The sequence below is a fragment of the Pyrgilauda ruficollis genome, unplaced genomic scaffold (assembly GCF_017590135.1).
Source record: "Pyrgilauda ruficollis isolate IOZ18807 unplaced genomic scaffold, ASM1759013v1 scaffold106, whole genome shotgun sequence".
Lineage (NCBI taxonomy): Eukaryota > Metazoa > Chordata > Aves > Passeriformes > Passeridae > Pyrgilauda > Pyrgilauda ruficollis.
The window spans coordinates 71,879-99,137 of NW_024508766.1; the positions used below are offsets into that span (position 1 = coordinate 71,879).

The following is a 27,259-nucleotide window of genomic DNA, read 5'->3' on the forward strand; positions in this document are numbered from 1 at the left end:
CATTAGTCAGTGGAATCTGGCAAAATATTTGGATGCTTCCTGTCTTTCAGATATAATCCCAGCTGCATGTGCGTGAAGATCTCATGCAGTATTGAGAGGGAATCTGTGGACTCTTGCTGAATACATCCTGGTATAGAACTTGCTTTGTTTAGCTTCTGATCAGGTGGTAGCCAGCAGCCAGGCAGTCTGAAATTACAATGAGCATTTGTAAAGAAGGGGGATGGAGGTCATGGGTTCATTGGAAAGCAGGGAGGCTGAAAACAACAGCACTGTGCATTCTCCTCTTAGTCTGTGGAACATGGTTAAGTTTTAAGCAGCCATAAAAAAAACATGGTGTTATCTTTCTTGCTGATGTTTCTTTTTTTTTTCTGATCAACCAGTTAAGAGGCAAACATAGATTACTGGCTTGTATTTCAGAATGGACAACATGGGTGTCTATAGTCTTTGCCAAGAGGATTCCTCCAGCAGTACTTGTCATGCAGGCATGTTCCTTTGCAGAACCATGTGCTGTGGCACTACTTCTAATCCATATATAATTATCTGGAATGCTCCAAGGAGTGTACAGCCCAGGTGTTTTATACTTACTAAAGCCTGATATCTCCATGGCATTTGAAATTGACAGAGTGATCAGTTTTCTCTGAATCCAAGTGTAAATTCTGTCTGCACCTTACTCTGTGTTGTGTTTTAATACAAAATTGCCATTGCCTGAATAATACATTCAAGTTTTTGAGAGTTTTGTTACAATTAAATGGAGGAAGGACAGTGCTTCAAGACCACCTAGAAAACAAATGAATTTGTTATTTCCAGGTCACTGGGTGGCATATCAAAGATTCAAAATACTGAATAACTAAACTTGATGATATGGGCTATTCTAAAGGACAGTGGGCCAGCATCAAGTAAGCACATCACTGCAGATATTCTGTGAACATCTGATGTTTGCTCCTGGGACTGGATGCAACAGGGGGCTAATATTCATAAAATCTTTGGTCCACGTTAAAGTAGCTGAAGTTCAAAGGATGCCTCTGAACAGGGAAAGAAGGAGAGACAAAGAAAACCACTAATTATGCTATTAAACATGATTTTTTTATTATTTCTGATTTTATAACCTGCTTGTACATACACAGCAAGTTCTTGACCAGTTGACAGAAAAAAAGCATTTTCAAAAGCATTTGAAGAATTGTTTCCTTAACATGACGTTAAAGGTGTAAAACACACTTTTCAACTGTGTTTTAGTCTGTTGTGTTTTTTCTGTGCCTGCACTCTCCCTTCAGCCGCTAGGGAAAAACATTTTGAGTCTGAGATACCAGAAATACAGAGCTTCGGAGGGTCTGGAAAGCAAAAGCCTGGTCCCACTTTTAGCCAGGCATTCCAGCCAGGCATTCCTTGTGATAGCAGAGGATGGAAAGATCAGATGACAAGCCTCCTCACTGTCAGAACCTCAATACTCCTGATCTGAGCTACTGTCACTGCAGAGAAATCCCAGTTTCTCCCTGACCTGCTCATACAGCTAATGCTCTGGTAATTAAGGTAATAGGAATCATCAAGTAAACCAAGACTTGTAGGCAAAGGAACTAAAACTCCTTGGTTACACAAAGCCTAGTATAACTTGGCAAACAGCTAAGAACCAGTTATTTGCCAATGGTATAGAGGCTGCATGATTGTTTCTGGAGACATCTGGAGGGAGATCTGGCAGTGTTCCTGAAATCTGCTCTGAATATGTGAGTTACCAGTAAGCATTCCTTGTGGAAGACAGGGTGAAATAAAGGCAATCTGTATAGATTATATCCCAGAATTAGCGAGTGAACTATTCAGTCCAAGTTCATTGTATAGCAGAAGATTGCAGAAGATTGTTTCATTTTGATTGGAGGAGAAGTTCAAGTGTGGACATAGCCCCTGTACTAACACATTACTGGGCTTCTGAGAGTATCAGTGGTTAAGATGTCAAAATAGGTCATTAAATTCAGGACAGGAAAGTCTTGTGACTGTTCCTCCAGAGCTATCTTTCTGAATTAGCTGATAGATGGGTTGGTTTTTCAGTTTCTCCAGCATCTTGAAAGTATGCTAAAAAAGCAGCTGGATAAAGACATCACTGTAATCAAGGACTCATTAAAGAAATAAAAACCACGGTTTACTTAGGCAAGCCTTCACTGGTACTTGACATACTTTTCACCTAGGCCTCTGAATGCTCTGAAGGCAAGGATAAGGGTCAGATGTGACTTTCCATCCTGAAAGCAGGAAAGACGGTGAAAGCAGGACAAGAGCAGTGCACCTGCAGCCACCCAAATGGCTGAGGGGATGCACTGTGTCACTGCAATGAAAGGCAGATTCTCTATGATGAGCTGTGCCATGTGGTTGAATTTCAGCTAACTGGCTACCAAAGAATAAGCAACCCCCCTCACTTAAAGTAGTAGATTAAGTCTTTTGAGAAATCCCCCAAGATTAAAATTCAAACAATTTACTATTGGCCAAAGATGCTCACTGCAACTACTTATCAGTTTATTTGGAATCCTCTGCAGGCTGTAAGCTCATTAAACTGTAGTTTTTTTCCTTCATATGCAAAGCTTCTAAAATGGGACTCTGGCCTTTAGAGATGATCTAATAAACAAACTTGGTTGCCTCTACCAAGTCCTTCATGAAAAGGAATTTTTAAGTGTGGCCTTTTTTTAATTCTAGAGGGCCTTGTTTCCACCCACTGAAATGACTACCTGCTACTGGTGATTACATCATATTTACTTTGTGGGTGGAATCCTGGAAACTGAAAAGCTGGTAAATGCCTCATTTCACATAAGTGGGAAATGAGATATGGATCCCCAAGAATTATAATAATTTTACACACCATACATGTTATCCCCATACAGCAAGAGATGCTCATAAATAATTCAGCCACACTCAAAAGTAATGTATAGGCTTAACAACAGAGGTGCTTAAAAAAACAGAATTGCACATTACTTCCAGTGAAGTCAGCTGAAATTTAGGAAAAATACAAAAAGATAATACCTCAATTAGGAAATGCTAAAGTAGTCACTAACTACTCAGAACACTACTTTGATTCATTAGCTGCTCCCATCAGAGAAAAGTTTGGGGCAAAGTATTCCCTCCACCCATTAGGAATTTGAATAGTCCAATTCTCTAATTCTTCTGTAATTTTTTAGTATATTCTACGGGTAGTATAATCCAGTACCAGGCTAGCAGCTCCAAGAAGAGCAGGATCTGCTAGATTTGAAACCACCACATCCACTGTTTTAACAGAAGACAGTGCCTGTCGATTTATCACATCTTTGACAGCATTAACGTAGTGGTTAGCTAGAACTCCAGAAAGGATCACAAGAGACGGGTTCACGGTGTGTAGAATGTTCACAACGCCAAGGCCCAGTGCGGTCCCAGCTGAAAGATGAAGTAAAAAGAAATTGAGTAGAAAACTCAGAGCAATTCTGGTATCAGTAGTTGAAACAGTTCTGTTAGCAGCAAATAACACTGGAAAGTCAGTAAAGTGTTTTGTTCCACAGAGTTTTATGTTATCAGGTATATGTGTCTACTATTAAATTTTCTTTCGAAAGTAAAAAAGAAAAGGCAAATTTTATTTGCACAATAATGCATTATTCAACATTATGGATGTGGAAAGACAAAACAAGGCATTAGGCATGCTTGTAAGCAAGGAGGAAATAGGAAAGCATCGCTCTGCCACCTTAGTGTTAACCACTATGTATGAGGAAGGACTATGCTTAAAACTAGAAAATCAGTAAAATCCACTATGTAAAGTAGCACATAACATAAACTGCCTTTCCTACCTCAGACCAGCCATTCACTTGCCTACAATGAAATGTCCCAGAATTTTCCATTATGATAATGTTGAGACTTTACCTCTTTTTTAAACTGATCTTTGCAGAGCCTTTTAATTTTTATTTTTTTTTTTTTACTGGAACAGATACTTTTAACACTTATGCTGACATTTTCTCCAACATTTATATTCAAAATCTCATTTCCATTTGTCATTTCTATATTGAGAGGGCCTCAACATGTACAGGCTGCTTGTAGTGTTACAGTGCACTCCCATTTCTGTATCCCCTAAAATATAGTCATGGAAATATTTCACCCTCTGGGCTATGTTCTCACCTGTTCTGAGAATGCTCTCTGCTTTTGTATTCCCAAGTTTAGCTGCTTGAATTAGGTGTGCAGCACTAACAATCTCTTCCTCCTTCATTGACATTCCTTCTACTAAAAGCAGATCATCTGAAAATGAGAGAAAGCCGAGAGGAAAACATGATAATGTGGCAAATCAGAGGGTGAAAAAACAGGCACTTAAAATCTTTCAATCTCTTTTACTTGTATACTGAATCCTGAAAAATCTGTTCAACCCTGAGTTTAACTGAAATAATCGTATCTGTATTATTCATACACTACTTGCAGAAGCAGGGAATCAAACAGAGTGTGGTAATTCACTAGTCTTGTTGGACCCAAAAATAAATAAAATATAAATATTCTCAAACTTATTTAAGACTTAGAAGCTTTTGCTGAAAGACAATAACTATGAAACCAAATGTCACAGAATGCCTGTCAGATTAGTTTACAGCAAGCTTAAAAAGAAAAGACCAGCTCTACTGTGTGCTTCTGCGAGTTCTGAGACCAGTGGTTCCAAATGTTCCTTACTACTGAAAAAGATCTGTATTATGTAGACTGCCTGTGCCCCTACTCTTGTCTTCTCCTAGAAAAAGAAGGCAGATTAATTTCTTATTAATACCGTCTTTTAAAATGTCTTCCTATACTGCAGTTTAGTAACTGTGTTTTCAAACCCCGAGTAAATAGATACCATCATGCAGTTTCTTGGCTTCTCTCTGTAATGCTATTCCCGAGGCATATGCTTCTATACATCCTTGGCTGCCACACAGGCACTCTGGTCCATCTAAGGACACGACAATGTGCCCAAGCTCAGCAGCACAGAAAGAACTGCCATGGATCAATTCGTGTTGATGAACGATTCCACCTCCAATTCCTGCAAAGATATTAAGACTTCATTTGTTTAAAAAAAAGACAAACACGCCCAGCTCCCCAGTTTTTAAAGGCCCCAGTTCTGCAAGACACTGACACTTGCTTATTCTGATACAGACAAGATAAAGTAACTTGCTTCAGTGATGTGACACAACTAATACACAAGCTCATAGCTCCCTCCTATTCATATATGGATCAAAATGGTATATAATGCTTGTAGTTTTTTTTAAACCTATGGATGGTACTGAACTATGACAGATCATTTAAGCTTGTCAGTCTTGCTCTTTTTGCAGAAAATTATCCAAATGGCCTTAAAATTTTGCAATTCAGAAGACAAGTTCTAATGCTGTATTTAGACAGTTAAACTTGTGTGTTAAAGGGCCAGGACAGATAAATGTACAGGCCACCCTTCCCAAACTGGGTGTAGATTCATCAGCTAGTTCTTACTGTCACCATGTAAAGAACTATATACTTAACAAATATATATACTTTACAAATATATATACTTTTCTCTTAACAAAAGAAAAGTTACTCCACATTTGCATTTGAGATTTAGGCATACTTTCTTATATTCAGTTGCTTATCTTCTAGATACATATTCTGTATTTCTAAAGTTGAAAGAGAATTAAACTATAAAGCTGCAAAATGCAAAATTATTCCAGTTGAAGTTGCTCAGATTTTCCTTACTTGCCTGTGTAGCAGTACCAGAAGAACTTCTTTCATCAAAAAGTCTTAACTATGGAAGTGGTTTTATTTGCCTGAACAAATTAAAAAGCACCCTCAACCAAACAAATAGTGTAGCAGAGTAATTTTTGGTGTTCCAGGCATAGTGGTAATGTTTATGCCTATAGAACACCTGAGTCTCTAGTGTTCTACAGGCATAATGGACTTTGGGTGTCATTGCACTACAAGATACCCACCTGTACCAGTAATCAGCGTTACAAAATTTTCTATTCCTTTTCCATGACCAAATTTCCTCTCTGCTAGAGCAGCACAGTTTCCATCATTGTCCACCCAGACTGGCAGGTGCAAAGCATCAGATATAGGAGTTCTGAGATCCACAGAGCTCCACTCCTGAATGAGTTTTGTAGAGTGAAGCACAATTCCTTCTCGAGGGTTTACCCGTCCACCTGTGGAAATACCTAAGTCCCAGAAATACAGGAGAGAAAAATGAAAACTAAGTCTGTGTAACAGACTTTAAGTAAAAATCTATTTTTCTTTCTCTAATGACAAGATTTTTTCCCCTAATACTAGGCTTTGAAACAGAGCATGAAAGTAAAAATATTTGAAGTATTACTGGCAGTTCAGCTTTTGACATGTAAAGCTCACAAAATCATTGAATGGTTCGGGTTGAAAGGGACTGCTGGAGATTCTCTAGTCCAACCTCCCTGCTAAAGCAGGTTCACCTACAGCAAGTGGCACAGGATTCTGTCCGTGTGGGTTTTGCATATCTCCACAGAAGACGACTTCACCACCTCTCCAGGCGGTGTGTTTCAGTGCTCAGTCACCCTCAAAGTAAAGAAGATAGTTCATAGAATGCCACACCTCTAATCACAATGCACCAAGTATCTTATGACTAACTAGATGGGTAGTGGCTAGTGTTAAGTCAGAGAGTTAATGCTCCTACTTCAGGCAAGATTGCAGCAAATCATTTAAAAGCTCTGTTTCTTGTTAGTGGTGTACAAAAGACATAACAGCAAAAATAAATTATTCAAACCCTGGAACACTATTAGTGTCCAGAAGTCTGCTGTAACTCTCAAGATTTAGAATGACTAAAAATAATTACTAGACCTAGAGTTGTAATTTTTCCTTAAAAACACACTGTTTTTGTGAAGGATCAAAACTGTGTCCAGAGATCTGCCTACTGAACAGAGTAGGCTAGTAATAGGCTCTATTAGCCAACCTAGTTTTCCCTAGCTGGAGCAGCTTCCAGAATTGGTGGAGTCTCTCAAGACCAATGACAAGCAAGTCTCTATAATTAGCTCTAGACAATAAAGTATTTAGCTCTAGACAATAAAGTTTGAACATTTTCTTGTACAGAGCTTATATAACTGAGTCACATATGAAGATGGCTCCAGGGTTAATGCTGTAATGGAAAGCGGCCATAAAAGCTCCAAAACAAGCAGGTGAATTGAACATTAAAGGTGTAAGAAAGACTTGAAGGGCTAACATTTACTCCTTATGGCTTTGTGTACTTAACATTGTTTTTAAAGAATACATGTTCAAGTTAACTTTTCTTTGTAGTGAGTGATTCAGATAAGTTTTCATCTGGAACAAACTACTTTTCTTTAGGAACATTTCTCAGCTAAGATGAATATTCTATGTCCTTCTTAAAAATCCAGGACACATCAATCAACATCTTCATAAATAACTAATATTTAAGGCCAGATTTCCTGGTCACCATTAAACTGAAGAAGTCATGTCTGATATAAGCACAGTTTAACACAGAACTGTACTTCAAGTGAACTGGAAGTCAGCAGAAGGGCTGCTGTTGTCTCTGTTAACTACAAATTTACTCCTAACATTCTAACCTTTTTAGTTTGCCTTGGTGTATCTGAAAATTCTGCTGCAGAGCTGATCCTAGCCCTAAAGAAAGGCTTACAGACAGGAAAGAGCTGATTTGATAAACACTGAGCGTCTGATTCACGCTGAAGGCCAAGACAGCAGAGAGCTTCAAAATCCAGAGTACTACATAAACACATTTTAGAAATAGTTTACCATAACTTAACAGATTGTTTAATGGTTGTTACAAACTGTAGAAACTTCAGTCTTTATAGTCAGCTTCTCATTTTCAGCCATTTAGAAACGTTTGTTTGTTAAGTATATGTAAGAACTTAAAGTACATGAGTTCCATTTTAGAGAGGTGTTTTAAGTTAATGAGTAGTGATTTAATTTCATGTTGAAAAACATAGATGTAAAAAGCATTTGTTAACTTACCTACTCCCAAAATTCTGCAGTTTACATTTACTGCCTCTGATGCAGCCTCTACACACATCTTTAGAATTAATGCTAGTCTGTCTTCATAGGTTTTAGGGTTGAGCTGGGTATACTTCTTAACTATTTCACCCTAGAAATTAAAAACAACAAAACATACCCCAGAGAAATGCATGTCATGATGAAATTCCTCTTCCATATCAATTACAGGTCATTTTGAAAGCAGAGAGCCATAACTCATCTCTTAAAAAAACCCACAGATGCTATACTTTAGTTTTTGGGCCTGCGGGCAACATTCTTGACAGCTCTTGGGGATAAGTTAGTAAGATTAGGCATTGCATTCTGCTTCTGTAATCAACCTCCCATCTGAAATTAAATACACATTTTAAGGAACACATAGCTCACGTGAGGAAGTATCACCAGAGCTGCTGGAACTGTTGTTAGGCATAAACCATGACAAAGCAATGTACTTAGGCCTAACACTGAAGTGTTAAAAAAATAGAGTAAGAAATGCTAAAAATTACAGAAAACCCACAGTGCTTTAAAAATAAAGTCTTTCCAATCTGACTGCATGAAAGGTTTCTGTGGTGTCACAGACAATGCCATTTCACCAAAAAAAGCAGAATCAGACAGACAGAAAAGCTAGAAATTTCAAGGTAAAATTGACTATACTTTCAGAAATATCTTCTAAGCAATTACACTTCTAAGTCACTTGCAATATCTCTGGAGTACCATCAAGTGTCATACATCATAGAATAGTTTGGGTTCAAAGGGACCTCAAAGATCATCCAGTTCCAACTCCCTACCATGGGAAGGGACACTGAACCAAACCAGGTTGCTCAGAGCTCAATCCAACATGGCCTTGAACACTTCCAGGGATGGTGCATCCCAGACTCCTCTAGACAACCTGTTCTAGTGCCTCCCCACCCTCACAATAAAGAATTTCTTCCTAATATCTAACTAAATCCACCCTCTTTCAGGCTGAAGGCATTCCTCCTTTTCCTGTCATTATGTGCCCTTGTAAATAGTTTGGAGAGGGTGGGGAGGGGCCATGAAGATTATTTCAACCCCTGTAATGAAAGTATTTATGATGCCTGCTTGGAATCTATGTGTGCTAAGGAACTGATCTTAATTCAGTGTTTACATTGCAGGATTAAGCCAGGAGACTGCTGAAGGTATCCTGTGTGTTGTTCTCCCTATTAAATCCCCTGCACCATGTATCTCAGTGAACTGCACTGAATTAATGCAACTCAGCAAAGAGGAATAACAAAAACAGCTTATAAGCAATGTGGCTGAGTCATTGTTGCCAAAGAACTTGGAAAATTCCAAACTGATAATGGGTTTGAGTACTGGGTCCCACCATCTCAGTATCACATGAGTGGTAGAGTTTGTGGATTTTGGATGCTTCGTTTCTTCACTTTTAGTTTTGAGGGCGCATCAGAGAACTTGTTTTGGAAGACAAGGTTGAAGCAAATATTATCAGAAGACATAAGGGCTTCTAAAAGGAATTTTTAAATCTCCTTTTTTTGTGAAAATAAAATTACATCTCATATTCTGCCACTGGCTGTTAAATGCTTTCATCTGTTGTGTAAATTTTATTATGAAATTCTGATTCTTTTCACTCTGATTTGTTAGCATTTCAATTTTCACAAATGTCACTTTGAGCTCTGTAAAGTGGGCAGAATTTTTTCACATTATTTTTTTCCAGTCTGTGTTGACTCATAGGAAAAATGTGGTGTCAATTTTGCTTCTAAAAATATTACACTTTTAAAAGCTGTCTTCAAGACCTTGAAGAGCTGCCAGACATCTCTTAGATGAATGTGAAAATTCTGGACCATATCAGGTCACTTTACATAACCCTTCATGCTTCAGGCATCTTATTCTGCTTTCTGGGCAACTATTATTGAACTGATCTGGTTATCTGCAAATACAACTGCAGATAACTAGATCAGTTATCTAGAGAAGTGTAACTGTAGGCGTAATTGTCCAGTACTATTGAGGACAAAAGCGAAAGACTTCTCATCATGAATTTTATTCACATCTTTGAAATACTGCAGAGTTCAGTAAATTGATTTGCTAGATGCTGGTTGTTGCTCAGAATGCTCTTGTGTGTCAATTACATGGAAGTGTAACACAGTGAGGAAGCAAAAAATCTACTAATGGAGCCCTCCACATTTTGCTTGACATACAAAAACTTGCAGGTTGAACCGAGTCACCTTTTAAGGAGAACCAACACATGTGAAAGCTGTTCTATTCTTCAAAGTCTGTAGTCAACCCACAAAGAAGCAGCTAAAACCTTGCACCATCAAATGGGCATTGCTAGTTTAACATCAGTCTTACAAGAGCAAAGCAGTAAGCAAGTTGTATCAGGACTGTATGAGAGGTAAGAAAGAAGGTGACAAATCTTTGTCCCTCAACAAAAGTCAATAGACTGCTTTGTTCTGGAGCTCTTTGGCATCACAAGCCCATATCCACAAAGCCCAGTGGACTTTGCAGAATATCTAGAAGCACAACAGAACATTTACCTTCATACTGACGATTGCTACTCGGAGATTTGTTCCGCCTAGATCCACTGCCAGAGCACTCTGTGTCTCTAGAATATGGTCAATATCTTGAGAGATATTATCTTTGACAGGAGGAAAACAGAATTTCTTTTGCAATGGTTCTTTGAGGTCAATAGATTTAAGGAACTTCAAAATCCTTGGAACAGCATTACCATCTCCATATATTTTTGAGCTGTAATACAAAAAAGAGTTCATGCAATTGGAAATAACACTGGAATTGATAAAGTTCTTTGAATGTCAGAAGAGTGTAACAGTGTCACTACAATATTATGATCTGGCTACTCTGCCAATACTGCAGCTCACACTATGACAGACTGTCATGAGACATGGTACATAGTGACAGTAGTTTAAAGAACACACACAGATCTTTCAAGTCTGGCATTAGCTCAATTTTGAAATATGAAACTGCAATGTAGAAAACTGGAAACTAATAATACCAAAACCCTTGTAAAATTAAATTTAATGAAGGGACCCACACCATGAAGCAGAAATAAAAATATGGACAGTTTACGTATGTGCTACAAACCAAGTAAAATGTACTTATCGCACAGATTTTCAACATGTCTGTTTCTAAAATATCATACAGGGCATCAGATACTTGGTATTAAAGAATTCAGTTTTATTGTTCAGTTTAGATTCTTAAGAAGTAAGAATTTATCATTTTTATCCTTGTCCTTAGTTGAACAAGTATCTATCAAACTTTATAAGAACTTAGGTGTTAGTGGAATGAGAGTCAACACTCATTACGGTTGAGGAATAAGGAAAAGCACCTTGCCAGAATTCTGCAGCTTCCCTGGAAGCTTGCACTTCGCACTCTATGCATCATGAGGTCAAATCAGCTACAGCGTATTATGTCACAGAAGCACAAAATAGCTTGAGTTGGAAGTGACCTCTTGAGATCATCCAGGCCAACATCCCTCCCAAGGCAGGTCACGTTGAGCAGGTGACACAGGAACTCATCCAGGTGGGATTTTATTGTCTCCAGGGAGGGAGACTCCCCATCATAACTGGGCAGTCTTTGCCTGTGGTCTGCCACCCTCAATGTAAAGCTCTTCTTCAAGTGGAGATGTAACTTGTGTTTTGGTTTATGCCCATTACTCCTTGTCCTGTTGCTGGGAACCACTGAGAAGAGTCTGGCACCATCCTCTGGGCACCCACCTTGGAGGTATTTTTATGTATTGAAGAGATCCCACCTCTCAGTTGTGTCTTGTCTTGTCTAGAGAGGGCAGGCTTCCACATTCTCTCTCTTCTCGTAAGAGAGATGTCCAGACCCCAAATAACAGAATAACAGAATAAACTAGGCTGGAAAAGACTTTTGACATGATTGAGTACAACCTGTTACCTAACATTATCAGCTAAACCATGGCACTGAGTGCCTCATCAAGTCTTTTTTTAAACACCTCCAGGGACAGCAACTCAACCACCTCCCTGGGTAACCCATTCCAATGCCAAACCACTCTTTCTGTGAAGAATTCTTTCTAATACCTAGCCTAAACTTCCACCTGGTTACAGCCTCTTGTCAGGGATTTGTACAGAGTGATAAGGTCTCCTCGAGCCTCCTTTTTTCAAGGCTAAACAACCCCAACTGCCTCAGCCATACCTCATAGGATCTGTTTTCCAGGCCCTTCACCAGCCCAACACCTTGTTGCCCTTCATGAATTCAAACATTTCAACGTCCTTCCTAAATTGAGGAATTGGACACAGCACTCAAGGTGTGGCCTCACCAGTGCTCACCAGGGGAAGGATGACCTCCCTGGGCCTGCTGGACACACTATTCCTGATCCAGGCCAGGATGCCATTGGCCTTCTTGGCCCCCTGGCACACTGCTGGCTCATGTTCAATCACCTGTTGACCAGCACCCCCAGGTCCCTTTCTGCCTGGGCACTGTCCAGCCACTCTGCCCCAGCCTGAGGTGCTGCAGGGGGTTGTTGTGACTCAAGTCTAGGACCTGGGACTTGGACTTGTTAAACCTCATATTGTTGGACTTGGCCCATCTATCCAGCCTATGCAGGTCCCTCTGCAGAGCCCTCCTACCCTCTAAGAATACTCGCTCCCCGCTTGGTGTCATCTGCAAACTTACTGATGGTGGACTTGATCCCCTCATCCAGATCCTCAATGAAGATATTAAACAGGACTGCATCCAGCACAGGTCCCTGAGGAACCTGGACACCACTGGTGACCAGCCCCCAGCTGGATGTGACACCATTCACCTCCACTCTGTGACTGTGCAGCCAGTTCCTAACCCAGCAAAGAGTGCTCCTGTCCAAGCTGTGGGCTGCCAGCTTTTCCAGGAGTCTCCTATGGGGACATGGTGTCAAAGGCTTTGCTGATGGTCAGGTAGACAACATCCACAGCCTTGCCCTCATCCACCAGGTGGGTCACCTGGTCATAAAAGGAGATCAGGTTGGTCAGGCAGGGCCTTCCCTCCTAAATCGATGCTGGCTGTATCTGAGCCCTGGGCCATCCTGTAGGTGCCATGTGACCACACTCAAGATGATCTGTGCCATAATCCTGCCAGGCACTGAAGTCAGGCTGACAGGTCTGTAGTGTCCTGCATCTTCCTTCCTGCCCTTTTTGTGGATGGATGTCACACTGGCCAGCTTCCAGTCATCTGGGAGCTCCCCAGTGAGCCAGGACTGCTGGAAAATGATGGAGAGCAGTTTCGCAAGCTCATCTGCCAGCTCCCTCATCACCCTGGGATGGATCCCATCTGGGTCCATAGACTTGTGAGCATCTAAGTGTCTCAGCAGGTCTCTGACTGCCTCCTCCTGGATAACAGGGGAGGACATTCTGCTCCCTGTCCCCATCTACAAGCCCAGGAGGACAGCTGTCCTGAGGACAACCTGTCTTTCTGTTGAAAATTGAGGCTAAGAAGGTGTTAAGTATATGTACCTTTTCATCATCTTTAGTTACTAAATTCTGTTCCCCATCTAATAAAGAACAGAGATTATCCTTGCCTCTCCTTTTGCTATTAATGTATTTATAAAAATATTTTTTATTATTCTTCACAGAAATGGCCAGACAAAGCTTTAATTGGGCTTTTACCTTCCTAGATTTTTTTCCTACATGACCTAGCCATATCCTTAAATATTTCCTGAATTACTGGCCCCTTTTCCCAAAGGTCATAATCCTTTTTTCCCTTAGTTCCTTCAGAAGTTCTTTTTTCATCCAGGCCAGTCATCTTCTCCAACAGCTCATTTTTTGGCACATAGGGACAGCCTGCTCCTGTGCCTTCAAGATTACTTTAAGTATGTCTATCCTTCCAGGACCCCCTTTTTTTTAAGGGCAGCTTACTAAGGATCCTTCTGAATCACCTTCTTGAATAGGCCAAAGTCTGCCCTCTGGAAGTCCAGTGTGGAAGTTTTGTTGGTGCCCCTCCCTGTTTCACCAATTATTGAGAATTCTATTATTTCGTGATCACTGTATCCCAAATGGCCCCCAACCACCACATCTCCCACCAGACCTTCTCTGTTACCCTTCTGGAAGATCAGAGTATCATTGGCTTTCCTCCAGTTATTAGGCATCTCTCCCACTCTGTGCTTTTTCAATGATAATGGAGACTGGCTTAGCAACATCTGCTAGCTCCCTCAGCACACATAGGTGCATTCCATCAGGCCTGTGGATTTATGGATGTTTAATCTGCCTAGCCCATCTCTAACCCAACCCTCTACAAACAAGTCTTCCATTCTCCAACCTTTTCCTCTTACCTGAGGCCTGGGATTCCTGAGGGGTGTTCTGAACAATAAAGACTGAAGCAAAGAAGGCATTCAGTAATTCTGCCTTCTCAGTGTCTTCTAACACCCAGACACCCATCTGATTCAGCAGCAGCCACACATCTACCCTATTCTTCCTGTTGATGCTGATGAATTTGTAGAAGCCCTTCTTGTTGTCCTTTATATTTCTATCTATGTCAGACTGAATTACAAGCGGCCTTTGGCCTTCCTTCTCACATCCCTGCATATTCTAACAATGTTCCTATAGTCCTCCCATGTGGCCTGTCCCTTTTCTCACATCCCATAAATTTCTTTCTTCTGAGTTTTACTAGAATCTCATCTATTTAGGGATCCAGCCCTCTTTGCCTGATTTCTGGATCACAGGGATGCACTGGTCTTGAAGTCAGAGGAAGTGAATGCTAGAATATTGACCAGCTCTTTGGACACCCTCCTCATCTGGAGTCCTAACCCATCAGATTCCTCCAAACAGGCCCCTGAAGAGGTCAAAGTTAGCTCTTTGCAAGTTCAGGGTTCTAATCCTGCTTGCTGTTTTGCTTCCCCAATGCAAGTTGAGTTTCTAATGGTCACTGCAGCCAATGCTGTCCCCAGCCTCCACATCTTCAACCACTGCCTCTTGGTTTGTTAGTAAAAGGTCCAGAACATACCTTTCCTCACTGGCTCCTCCACCACGGCATCTAAATTATCTTCACTGATCTACAGGAACTTCCTGAACTGTGTGCCAAGTTGTGTTGTCACTCTTAACAAATATCAGGTACAAATCTCCCAGGAGAACTAGGGCCTGTAACGCTATTTCAGTTGCCCAAAAAAAACCTCATCAACTTCCTCCTCTTCATCAGGTGGCCTCTGGTAAATACCCACAGCAGTGTCACCCATATTAGCCTGTTGCTTAATTCTCATCCATAAACTCTCAACTTGTACACAACTTGTATGAGTAAAGCCTCATACAATCCAATTGCTCTCACATGAAGAGCAACTCCACCTTGCTTCTCTGACCTGTCTGGTCCAGATATAGCCATCCATGACAACATTTATAGTCATCCACTCCAGGTATGTCGCCATAATTCCTATAAGATCACAGCTCTGCAACCTCACATAGATTTCTAGTTTATTAGATTACCTTGTTTATAACACTTGCTGTGTGCATTGGTATACAAGCACTTCATAGAAGATCAAACTACCAGGATGCTCGAAGGACTGTGAGAGTCATGAACACCATAGTCATAAAAACCCTTGATGTATTTTGCCCTATGATCCTGTTCCAGAGTGATCTATAATATCCCTGTATTCCATATCTATCTGTGCCAAAAAATCATTACTGTCTCTTCACACACCTTGTGTGTGTGTGGCAGGTGAGGGGGTGACTGCAGCCATTTTTAAAATCACCTTGCCCAGGTAGTTTCCTGCCTTTTGCTACGTAGTGTTTGCTTTGAGGGCTGTTTCATCTTTGTTTTGGCAGAAGTTTTCTTCCCCTTCCCTTTTTGGGTTCTCTTTTCATTCCCCCCCCTTCTCCCTTGCCTCAGAGGGACTCCAGTTGGTGTTTCTGAGCTCTCTCGAGGCAAAGTCCGTATGTGCCCTCCTGCTGCAGGGAGGGGCTGGCCCCGCCTCAGTCTGAGCCACTCTATGAGAGAAGACTGGAGTCTTCTATGGCAGTAGAGCCTCTCCCTTTTGTCACAGCCTTGGGTTTGCCATTCTAAAAACTGCATTTTGCAGCTATTCAACTATTTCAAAGTGAACTTTGCAAGGTCTGGTGGCAGCAAAAAAGCCAGTGAGTTCCTGGGGTTGGGCACCCTGTGCGAGTGTAGATGGACTGCTCCTTCCACACCAGCCCATCCCAGAACCATGGTGCAGAGCACAGCAGTAGCGCTGGCGGAGCCCACAGACAGCAGGAGGAAGTGGCAGCAGCCACTTGAACCAGCAAGTTTCCATCTGCCTTCAGAACTGCTCTGCAGACTCCTGCCTTCCAGTGGGCATTCTCACCATTTTGCCTCTTTGTTCCTGCAAATGTGTGGTCCCCTGGGAAGCACCGTCTTGGAAGGGAAGGTTGAGATGGCACCTTCTCTTTGTCCTTCAGCCATAAAGCTGCCTCTGGTAGGCATCACATCAGGAACATCACTTATTTCTGGCATTTCCGTGGGGTTGTGAGATTTATATTTACTTCTCTGCTCCCCACCCCCCCGGAAAGGGATTGGTTGGAATCAAGGGGGTGGTTACTCCTTTCTGAGTGCCCATCTCTTTAAATTGCCTCGAAACAAGACAGATCTTCAACCTGAGCTGCAACCAAGGAACACCTGACTCTGCAGTGGTTGCTATGACCTGCTTCCCAGGAGGAAGCAATGGCACAATTGTTGCCATTTGCACCCTGACTCCCAGTCCTTCGGTTTAAAGTCCATCTCACCAGCCTGCTGCCAAAGACTTACTGCCCTTTTTAGCCAGGAGATCCCATTCCCCTGTAACACACAGAGGAAAAAATCACAAAAACCATATAAAAGCCATAACCTTCTTGACAGCACCAGCCACAAACCCAGATATTGATCTGCACCATTTGTCTGCCTCTGTCCTCATTTCTCTAACAGGGAGGATACATGAGGAGGTGACTTGGGCAGAGATGTTTTTCATGTGCCTCACCAGGGCTTTACAGTCTTTCTTGATCCTGGCCATTTTTTGGCTCTCAATATCATTTGAACCCACACAAAAAAGTGTCCTTAGTAGGCAGACAGGATGTTCTTCCCCATACAGCCCCTAAAGAACAAGCTCTCTTAATCACAATAGTCTAGGTTAATATGAATTTTGTCTTCTTGACTTTCTGTTGGATGTTAAATGACTATTTGTATTGAAACATTACTAGTAACATTTTGCGCTATAAATACTACTGCATACCAGACATCACATTATGGTTCTGAAATGAAAAATTGTTTGTAACCTCAGATCAGTGCATTAAAAGCACTCCAATCAGATATGATGAAACACCTTAGGACTAAATGCCTTTTACTCTACTGCTTTAACATCCTACTCAAGGAATTGAGTGTACTCACCATGGATATTGCTTCCCAAACTGCAGCTGTAGAGCATGAAGAATCTTATCCTGCGTGTCAGCATCACGAACATGAAGAACATTTTCACCTAGACAACAAAAATTAACATAATAGGACAGGTCAGATGCTCAAATTGCATTAGAGTATGAGCTGCTTTAGAAATGAAAAAAGAATTGTTTTTATTTCCTCTGTGAGAGCAAGATGCCCATCAGATTGACATCACTCTTCATCAGTTCTGTGCCTCCCCTTGCTTCCACTAAAGCAACAGTGACATCTCTGATACACTGTTCTGCATTACAAAACACTAGTTAAGCAAACATGTACCTGTTTCTCTTCCCGTCTGACGTGTCCCCAGGTTGATGACAGGTGTGCCAAACGCTCCCACCTCTCTGACACCACAACTGCTGTTACCGATCATACAACCAGCGTGAGCAACTAGCTGAATGAACTGGTCAAATGGCACATGCTTTACTGCCCGAAAATTGGGATGGTGTTCAATGCCCTTCTTCCTCATCACACGAACCATCTCTTTGCTTCCTACAGAAAACCAAAGTAGAATAAATGATTTAAGCTCTACTTTTAAAATCAAAGTCCAGGCACACAAAGAATATAATAGACAGCCATTCACTGAGTTCATTCCAGCTCTGAAGACATTTTTGCTCTCTTTTTATCCTTACACTGTAAAGCATTTAGCTCAGAACATATGCCAAATTCTGGTACAAGAATTCACTGCAAAAGTATCTTTGTAATTTTAAGCTAATTTAAGAGGCACTAATATTGCTGCTATGTCACGTGGTTTCTCCTCATTTTCCTTCCCACACTGAAAAACTGAAACGTCCTCCAGCACTGCAAACATAGAGCTGCAGCAGATGCACCCATGAGGCTGACACAATCCAGCTATTTCTATCTGGCTGGAGGACCTGGGATAAAAGCACTCTTTTGAAGACAATCTGTTATGTGTCACTCTGTCATGAAGGTATTCTACTCACCTGCATCCACATTGGGGAACAGAACAAGTGTTCTCTTGTTGAAGGAGATGAGTGCATCTAGTGTCAGCTCAAACATCTTTATGGAATGTTTAATATCTGTGGTTACAGGATGTTGCAGAGCAACTATATAATCTCTGGTTTTGACATCTTCACCTGTCCAAATGGAGGGCAAGAAAAGTTTTTTTATTGGTGTAGAATAGCAAGAAGAAGGAAGGACATATTTTTGGAACTACAGATGTAAAACCCTGAAAAGTCAAGGCACTGAATGGGATGTATCTAAAACATGGGAATCGATGCTAGAATAAAAATCAAGGGACTTACAGGGTAGCCTATCTTGTTATTTGCCTCTCTAAGCATGTCTCCTAACTTTAGAGACACTACCTAAATGGCTACAAATTATTAACTTGCAAGCCTACTTCTGAAGCTTTCCAAGACTATACCAGCAGCAGGAGACTGTTCTCACACCACTAAAAATCTGGAATAACTCCTGAAGCTGCTCTGATTTTCTGTCAGTTGTCCATTCTCAAGCAAAGACTTCCTTTCCACTCCTTTAAAACAGTCATACTTGTCTTAGTACACTTGATAAACATTTATCTGCAAAACATACTGACTGAAAAAGATTCCAGCTACTATAAATGGCAGCCATACAGGAGACTGCTTTGTCAAAGATAAAAAAGCAAACACAAAACCCCACTGTTTACAGAAATTATTTCTAAGTCAGTGAGTACTAAACACCAAAAGCCTTCGGCGCATGTTGTCCCGTTGCAGTGCCTCAAAAGAAGGTTCATAATACAAATTTTGTGTGATTTTTTTAATATTAGGCCTGAACAGCTTTGATTCTATTTAACTAAAACTCTACTACACCAAAGTAACTGCTCATGTAAGACTGTTCTGCTTTTAAATTGTTCAGCTTGGAGAAATTACCCATTTAACAGTTATTTTTTAACTTGGCAGAAGGTCTGGAAGTGTTCAGTAATAGATTTGTAGCTTTGCAATTGTACATGGCAGGATACAGAATGAAAGCAAATGTAGAAAGAAAGGTACTATTAAAAATATATATATTACTTTTTGACTGATAGCCTACTTATGAAATTCTTCTAGTGTTGAAAGGCATGTGAGAAAAACGTAAGAAGTGGCCCACTTACCTAGCCACATGCTAATAATACTCATGTAGTCCTTGTTTTTGGCAGAGAGAAGCTTGTCATATGAGGGACAGCCTGCTAAGAGGATGCGGTCGTGGTCTTCACACATGGCTATCAAGTGCTGCTCTGCACTCCTCGTGCAGCACACGTGGTAATGGGCCAGTTTGGTTATGGCATGTCTGATGGAGTCATCGATGGTCCCGCTGACTTCCCCACCTTCAATGTGAAGAATGCGAATGTTCATCAGGGCTGCAGACGTGGCCAGGGCCAAAGCATCGAATCTGTCCCCATGAACTATCATTATGTCAGGTTTCAGGCGGTTGAGGACATCGGGTAACTTGACTAATGCAAGGCCCACCGACTCCACCATAGCTGCCTCATCCTCCCCTCTCACGATGGTGTGTAATCTTGTATGAATATCAAAGTCATCTTGTTCAATCATACGATAGGTATTACTGAAGGTCAGAGAAAAAGGGTTATCAGAGGAAATACAACTTGATTTTACAGCAATACTACTTCACAAAATAAACACGAATTACAACAGCTGTACCGGGGTTAAAAAAAGACCTGCTTTCCACATCTTCTCCATTGAGGAAAGTAGCTTTTAAGATTTTAACAGAATATTCTCATTCATGTGAAGATCTTCCCTAATATTCCAAACACCCAGTTTCTCTAGACACCTTTAAGGAGGAACTGTGCAGAACATACTGAGGAAATCCTCAGAAAGCAAACCCTTTGTTCATGTGTCCACTGGGACTTTCAGAGAATAGACGTGGCATGATTTCCTGTCAGAATGGGTATGTTTATTGACTTTTCTGTGGACAACTCTATAAATACAACAACCAATGTGATGCAAAGCTGAGGCCTGTATGTTTAAAGAAAACATCCTGCAGGTAGCATATGTTATTTCAGATTTTGTATTTTTTTAAGGCAAATCTTTTTTATTTTATTAAGGGGCTCACATTTATATAGCATAAACTTCATTACATTTCCAACTCCATTTACAAATATCCTTCACAGACCTACCATCTTCCTGATAATGTACATTCCTCTAAGAAAACCTGTTTCCTCTTTGTTTCTGTATTCTTTGCATTTTGAAAGGTGAAAACCTAGGGGACAAACAAGACTGTGCATTTCTGGTGGTTTTGTTTCTTTTATGATCCTCCAAGCATTTCAGTAACAGTCACTTCACAGGATCACTGTCATCTGACTTCTGTTACTGTTGATTACCCCATTCATATCAGTAGAACATATATGTTCCAAGGACCCACTAATTTCCTAGGATGACCCACGTTAAGGGGTGCAGGGCTAGGCCCTGAAAAAAACCCAAGGAGTACCTGGGTTTTAGAATACTTACCACAAAGTAACTAACAACAAAAACATTTGCCAGATCAAAATCTCTATGGTTTGCTTTGTGCATTACAAATAATTCACAATACAGAGACAAGTGTTCAACACCTTGGAACTGGAAAAGTAGTATTTTGTATTACTTTGCATAAGTCTTGCAGACAGCCAAGGGCATGTGCTATGAAAAAATCAGGACCATGTTTGTAATTTTTAGCAAATGAAATGGGATAACTTTATTTTTCCAATCAGACAGGGACCAATTCAACATACTAACCTGTCAAGAAGTTCAACTCATTTGGTGTTTTTTTTTTTCTTTTGTTTGGGTTTTTTTGTCTTTTTTTTTTTTTTTTTTTTTTTTTTTTTTTTTTTTTTTTTTTTTTTTTTTTTTTTTTTTTTTTTTTTTTTTTTTTTTTTTTTTTTTTTTTTTTTTTTTTTGGTCTGGTTTTGTTTTGAATCAGGTTAGTCTTGTGGTATTGAATTCACCTTGCCATGTTACTAGATGAAAACATCCAGCACAAAGCAAGGAACAGAGCACTACAATGTGCAGAAAGAGAACAGTCAGCAGTGGAACACCCTGTCTTAGTAGTTTGAAATGATGTAACTTCCTCCTGTCCTGGCTTATAAAATGCCAACATTTCTCACTGGAAAGTCCAAAAAGTATCTCTACTAGAAGATACACTTATACATTTCTGAAAGTTTGACAATGCCGATATACTGCAGACCTAAGCTGAAGTCTGATTTTGTTTTCCAGAATATGCATTTTCATATCTATTTCTTACTCACTGGACTTACTGGGTCCAATCTGGTAAATGCAGCTGAGGAAAATCAACCACAATCCTGGAAAGGCTACCCATGCTGTTTCTTCTACCTTTTCCCCAACAACCAGGCAAATACCCACCTGGGATGTGGGAAGTCCTTCCAAGGGAAGGGATTTGGACCAAGACATCTCATCCTCCTGAGCCGGTGATGTGACTGCTTACTTAAGGAGAGCTATGGACAGGGATTCTATTCTCCCCCACCTACCCATATACCACCCAGATAACCATATATCTATCATTTTGTTATTCATTTTGTCAGAAACATACGGCCACTTTCCTGCCTCCACAACACAAGAAGTAAGAACTAACAGTGTTCTCCTGGGATATGCAATATGTAAGTACTCTCTCCAATAACTACAAAACAGAAGAGCTGCAATTTAAAACGACTGAGGAGGCTCTTTTCTCTATGAAAATTAAAAAACTGTAGCACAGTTGACAATCATCTGGTTTCAGGGGAAAATGCAGGATATGAGTTTCTCATTTCATACAGTCTGTGACCCTTTTTGGTGTCTCAATTACAGCATTTGCACAAAACTTTCTAGAATTCCAAGACTGGCTGAAAAAAATGATTGCATGAAATATGCAATCTCATAAGGAGCTGCAAAATAAAATTCCGGAAAAAAAAAAGTAAGACTTTGTTCTCTTGATGCCACATTTATTGTGTTGATGTTGACTGATGATGCCAAGAGTTCATTTTACCTAATGCTCATACTATCATTGCTAACACCTCAGAAACACACTGGTAGATAAAAATTCACCTTACCCATAATCATCAATCAGGTGGGAACCAAGCACTACGACATCAAGCTCAAAGAACTGTGGTTCTGCCTTAATACCAAACATAATGGGAGCTAATTTTGAATAATCAGCACGGTTGCAAGTAGCAACACAAACACGAAGTTTGTGGTTGTTTCCATTCTTCTCCATGACTTCCTTTTGTTTCTGTTTTGAAAGATTCTTGAAGTACACCTCCTGACATAATAGAGAAAACAAGAAATGTGTCATCAATAATAGTAATTTACTTACATCAAATGGTAATTGCTTCATGAACAGTACACACAAGCGCAGTCCCAGTGGTGGACACACAGTAACTACTCCACTTATAATGGACACCTAGTACCTAACAGAACAGAGCTCTGTTTACAAAATTTAGACTAGAAATTTCTTTTTTCCAGTTAAAACTGCATTTTAATACTTCTATTTCTACAAATAATATATAAAAATTTTGTATAAACAATATTTAAGTATTATGAAGTTCAACTGTAATTAAACAGTAAAATTACTTTTCCCTGATCTGATGGAAACTTCTGTATAAGTAGAAAAACTATTCTGCCTTAGTAAATGAAAGAAAGAAAATCTCATATTCCAAATAAAAGAATGGAACAAATTGCTCAGATGCATCCACTGACAGACTCTGTAAGCAAAAAGTTTTTGACTAAGATAGTTTATGTATCTCCATTAAACACATTTTGGGGAGGTAAAGCAAGTTAAACATTTATTTCTAAAGCCTTACATACCCTTTTGTAGGCCAAAGTACATTAAGAAAATCAATAATACAAAACATCAAAATAACCCAAATTTCCTCTCCTCCCAAACAGAAATTACTAAGCTGCTAGCAAGAGTTTAAGTAAGTACCATCCCTTTGGTATAAATCTAATGTTATCTCAGATTTTTGCTCCACTCTACAGATGGAACTCGTCCTGGATTAATGGACAAGGCTTGCTTATCCTTGTCTCAAAGTAGTATCAATCTCTCTACTGATTTTGCCATCTAGAAAAGCATGACAGTACATGACAATATTAACAGGAGCAATTCCATGCTCCTTTTAGAATGCATTCAGATTTTTTCAGTAAAGTTCTACAAGAAAGGCTACTGTGACATCACTCTCATGAAACTTACAAAATTCGTCAATCTTTCAAGATTTCCTTATTTTTAAGACATTAGTTTAGGTTTCATCACACATGACAAAACTATGGTGTAATAGCAACACTAGGGTGATAGGAATCTATGCCAAATTGTCAAAGGTAAAGTGGTATCTCTAGTCCACTTGCAATCCATTACAGCTCTGCAAAACTATCAGTGAAAATTATCAGTGACTATCACTGGCAGTGACACCAGCCAGACTCAGACCTAACAGACCCCACTGCTTTTCCTCATTTCTAAACAACCTCTCTTTGGAGGTGGTTCTGAGCAGGACATCCTGTCATTATTTATGTAAAACCAGCCACTAATTCAAATAAAATGGTGATCAAGATGTGAATGCCACTTCTGAGACACCTATAAGCTTGTCTTTGAAACTGCATGAACAATATTAGTATAACTAGAGGCAAACCTCTTACAAAACTCTTCATGTTGGCCACCACTGCATACATATTCTATATTACATAAAACAAGAAGCCAAAGTAAAAAACTGCAAAATAAGGAAGTGACAAAGCAAACTTATCTGAAGTCTGCTAACTCCAAGTTACCTGTCTGAGCTAGGACCACCAAGACCCCTCTGACAAAGCAGTTTCTTTTCATTTATGCAAAGCAGTCTTTTAAGAAGCAGAATAGTTTTCTGTCCTCCTTTTTTCTTCAACCATTGTCTAAAATTCTAAAAATCTTCCATCAAGACACAGAACATACCATCTCCTAAAACAGAAGGTCTGTAAGTTGAGAAAAAATAAAATCTCTTTTTTCACCATATGTACAGAACTGAATCACTGGCCCACACATCTTCCAGCCATGCAGATCACATTTAATTACAGTTAGTATTTGGCTGTAATAATGGTCTCTTGAAATAATTTTAGATGTAGACGTGGAGACACTCCAAATCTGTCTGAATCTACTAGAATCAAAGGCAATTCCTGGTATTTTCCCATTTCAACTTCTGTTAACATTACATTTCAAAGCAGAATTATTTCCAGTACTGCCTTAAAACTCTGTAACACAGCAGTTTCAAAAAGCTGCCAAATGAGCCACACACTGGCCTTGGTGCAGACAGGTTTTCTATTCCTGTCAATTTTAAACACCTGCTTATATGAAGAACCAAAATATTTACCCTAACATAAGGTAGGTAACAATGTAATATAATTATCAACTGCATGTGGAAATTTGCCACTAATTAAATTGGTTTGTTGTTTTCTAGGATAACTTGGATGTTTCCTAAAGAAACATCTGATGTATTGCTACATCATAATTTAATAACAGGCATTATTCTATCCTGACTCCAAACTTTTCTGAGCCTAAATGCAAAAATAATTCTGTATTTTCAGACAGCATTCACTGTCAAAAAGGAACTGCCAAGTCCCTTCAGCCATTAACAGCAAATTCCTTCAAGCAGAGCCGTGACACCCTAGCTACAAAAGTTTGTGGTTTTAGAATTTATTATCAGCTTTTGCAGGCAAGTCATCTCTTTTCAGGACTGTTCACCAAAATTACCTGCAATAACAAATCACTAACATTTGCCTCTTAGTTTCTAGATGTGTGATGATATACTGAGTTTGATCTACATAGAACTCTCTAGCTGGGGGATCTTCCTCTTCCAAGGTCTATCTCTTCCACCTTCCAGGGACTAGCAATCTTTAGCAGAAGGGAGAATAAATAAAACAGTCTTCCATAAAGGACTATTTGAAATACATAATCTCCATGTGCTTTGGTCTACCGCTCTTCTATATCCAATCCTAAAGCTTTTAGATTATTATAGATTCCAGGTCTTTTTAAGACTGGAAAACTCTGGGCCAGACTTTACAGCAGCAATGCAGCTACTGTTTCTCTTAGCAGTCCCCAGAGCATGAGGCACCCCTTGATCACTGTTTCACAAACAAATGATACCACCCGTATACTCTATACTGTACATTCACACCTCTGAAACGCTGGGTTATAAAATCAAAGACCCTGTCTCTACACTCTGTGTATGCCCGTGTGTTGAGGGCAATTTCATCTTCCCAATTGCTTTGCTGTGTGGCATACAGGTTATTCTGCCTGAACTCTTCCCACACCCTGTATCAGTATGCGTATCCCCACCACCCTTCTCCACCCATCCGCTGAGCCATGGGTCCTACATCGCCTGTGTGCAAACACATCCAGGGCCTCTTCCTAGAGCCCAGTGCAGGTGACCAAACACCAACGACACCTCAAACGCTTCTGTGAGGGTGGAAAAGCATCCATCTCCCTGCCCATATTTTAGGGCAAAAAATGCTCCCCACCATTCCCCCCAAGAATGCGGCTGATGTCTTCACCAGGCCCCTTCCTGGTACAAAGAACCAATCCCTGTGCTTCTCCAAATATTGATACACCAAGAACCACAGAATACGATTACTCCAATGCTGAACTGGAAGGGAACCACGAAGATCACTGAATCCAACTCTTATTCCTGCACAGGACACCTCAAGCATCCATGTGCCCGAGAGCACTGTCCAAACGCTTCCTGAACCCTGTCAGGCTGGTGCTGCGACTACTTCCCTGGGAGCCCGTCCCAGCCACTCTCTGGCGAAGCGCCTTTTTCTCATACCCAGCCTAAACCCGCCCTGACACTCCAGGCCATTCACTTGTTACACGTCTGCCTGGTACTCCCCCCCTCCCGCACATCCCGGGACAAGCCACGCCTGCGGCCCGCCGCTCTCTCTGCTCCTCTGGATAGTGTCCCTGTGCGCACCTTTCCCCTGCGGGGGCTCTGGATCCCCGCTTTTCCCGGGGACCCGCGCCCGCATCTCCGGGGCTCTGGACCCCCGCGTTTCGCGGGAACGCGCCCCGGCCCGCGCGCTGCGCCGCCCCCAGGCACGGCCGCGCTCCCGCCCCCGGCGCTGCCGCCCCCCGCCTCCCCGCACATCTGCGGCCCGGGCCCGAGCTCTGCGCGGCCGCCTCGCAGTCACCTTGCCCTGCGCCAGCACCGCGGCGGCGGCGCCGCACCGCTCGCATCCGCCTGCAGCAGGCCCCGCCCTGGCAGGAAGTGAGCGCGGAGCAGGGCGCTGCCCCGAGCCGCGCCCCGCCGGACACGGCCGCCCGAGGCCCGGGCAGCCCCGGCCGCGCTGCGGCGCGTCCGTGGGGCCGCAGGCAGGGCTGCCATCACAGAACCAGTTAGGTTGGAAAAGACCTCTGAGGTCATTGAGTCCAGCTTAGGACCCAACAGCTCCCTGTCAACGAGACCATGGCACTGAGTGCCACATCCAGTCTTTCCTTAAACATTCCTGAACCCTGTCAGGCTGGTGCTGCGACTACTTCCCTGGGAGCCCGTCCCAGCCACTCTCTGGCGAAGCGCCTTTTTCTCATACCCAGCCTAAACCCGCCCTGACACTCCAGGCCATTCACTTGTTACACGTCTGCCTGGTACTCCCCCCCTCCCGCACATCCCGGGACAAGCCACGCCTGCGGCCCGCCGCTCTCTCTGCTCCTCTGGATAGTGTCCCTGTGCGCACCTTTCCCCTGCGGGGGCTCTGGATCCCCGCTTTTCCCGGGGACCCGCGCCCGCATCTCCGGGGCTCTGGACCCCCGCGTTTCGCGGGAACGCGCCCCGGCCCGCGCGCTGCGCCGCCCCCAGGCACGGCCGCGCTCCCGCCCCCGGCGCTGCCGCCCCCCGCCTCCCCGCACATCTGCGGCCCGGGCCCGAGCTCTGCGCGGCCGCCTCGCAGTCACCTTGCCCTGCGCCAGCACCGCGGCGGCGGCGCCGCACCGCTCGCATCCGCCTGCAGCAGGCCCCGCCCTGGCAGGAAGTGAGCGCGGAGCAGGGCGCTGC

At 41.7% G+C, this 27,259-nt stretch overlaps 1 protein-coding gene across 1 annotated transcript; it reads right to left on the reverse strand.

The window, feature by feature from the left end:
• Window positions 1–1,064: 1,064 nt before the first annotated feature.
• Window positions 1,065–26,454, reverse strand: GNE (glucosamine (UDP-N-acetyl)-2-epimerase/N-acetylmannosamine kinase). Its single transcript, XM_041471407.1, has 12 exons — window positions 26,400–26,454; window positions 22,310–22,518; window positions 19,385–19,836; window positions 18,240–18,392; window positions 17,575–17,787; window positions 17,251–17,338; window positions 10,446–10,656; window positions 7,924–8,053; window positions 5,907–6,128; window positions 4,808–4,990; window positions 4,114–4,230; window positions 1,065–3,384 (listed from the first exon to the last, which is right to left on the reverse strand). Exons 2-12 carry the CDS (start codon window positions 22,471–22,473, stop codon window positions 3,149–3,151), a joined length of 2,169 nt encoding a protein of 722 aa, XP_041327341.1. The 5' UTR covers window positions 22,474–22,518; window positions 26,400–26,454; the 3' UTR covers window positions 1,065–3,148.
• Window positions 26,455–27,259: the final 805 nt, after the last annotated feature.

What these genes read in the sequence shown, in the direction of transcription:
- GNE (XM_041471407.1), bottom strand. Translation starts at nt 22,473, where the DNA reads ATGGAGAAGAATGGAAACAACCACAAACTTCGTGTTTGTGTTGCTACT. An exon ending in GTTCCCCAATGTGGATGCAG is followed by an intron (nt 17,788 to 18,239) that starts GTGAGTAGAATA and finishes GGTTTTCTGTAG; the next exon opens with GAAGCAAAGAGATGGTTCGT. An exon ending in TTTGGGAAGCAATATCCATG is followed by an intron (nt 10,657 to 17,250) that starts GTGAGTACACTC and finishes TTTGTATTACAG; the next exon opens with CTCAAAAATATATGGAGATG.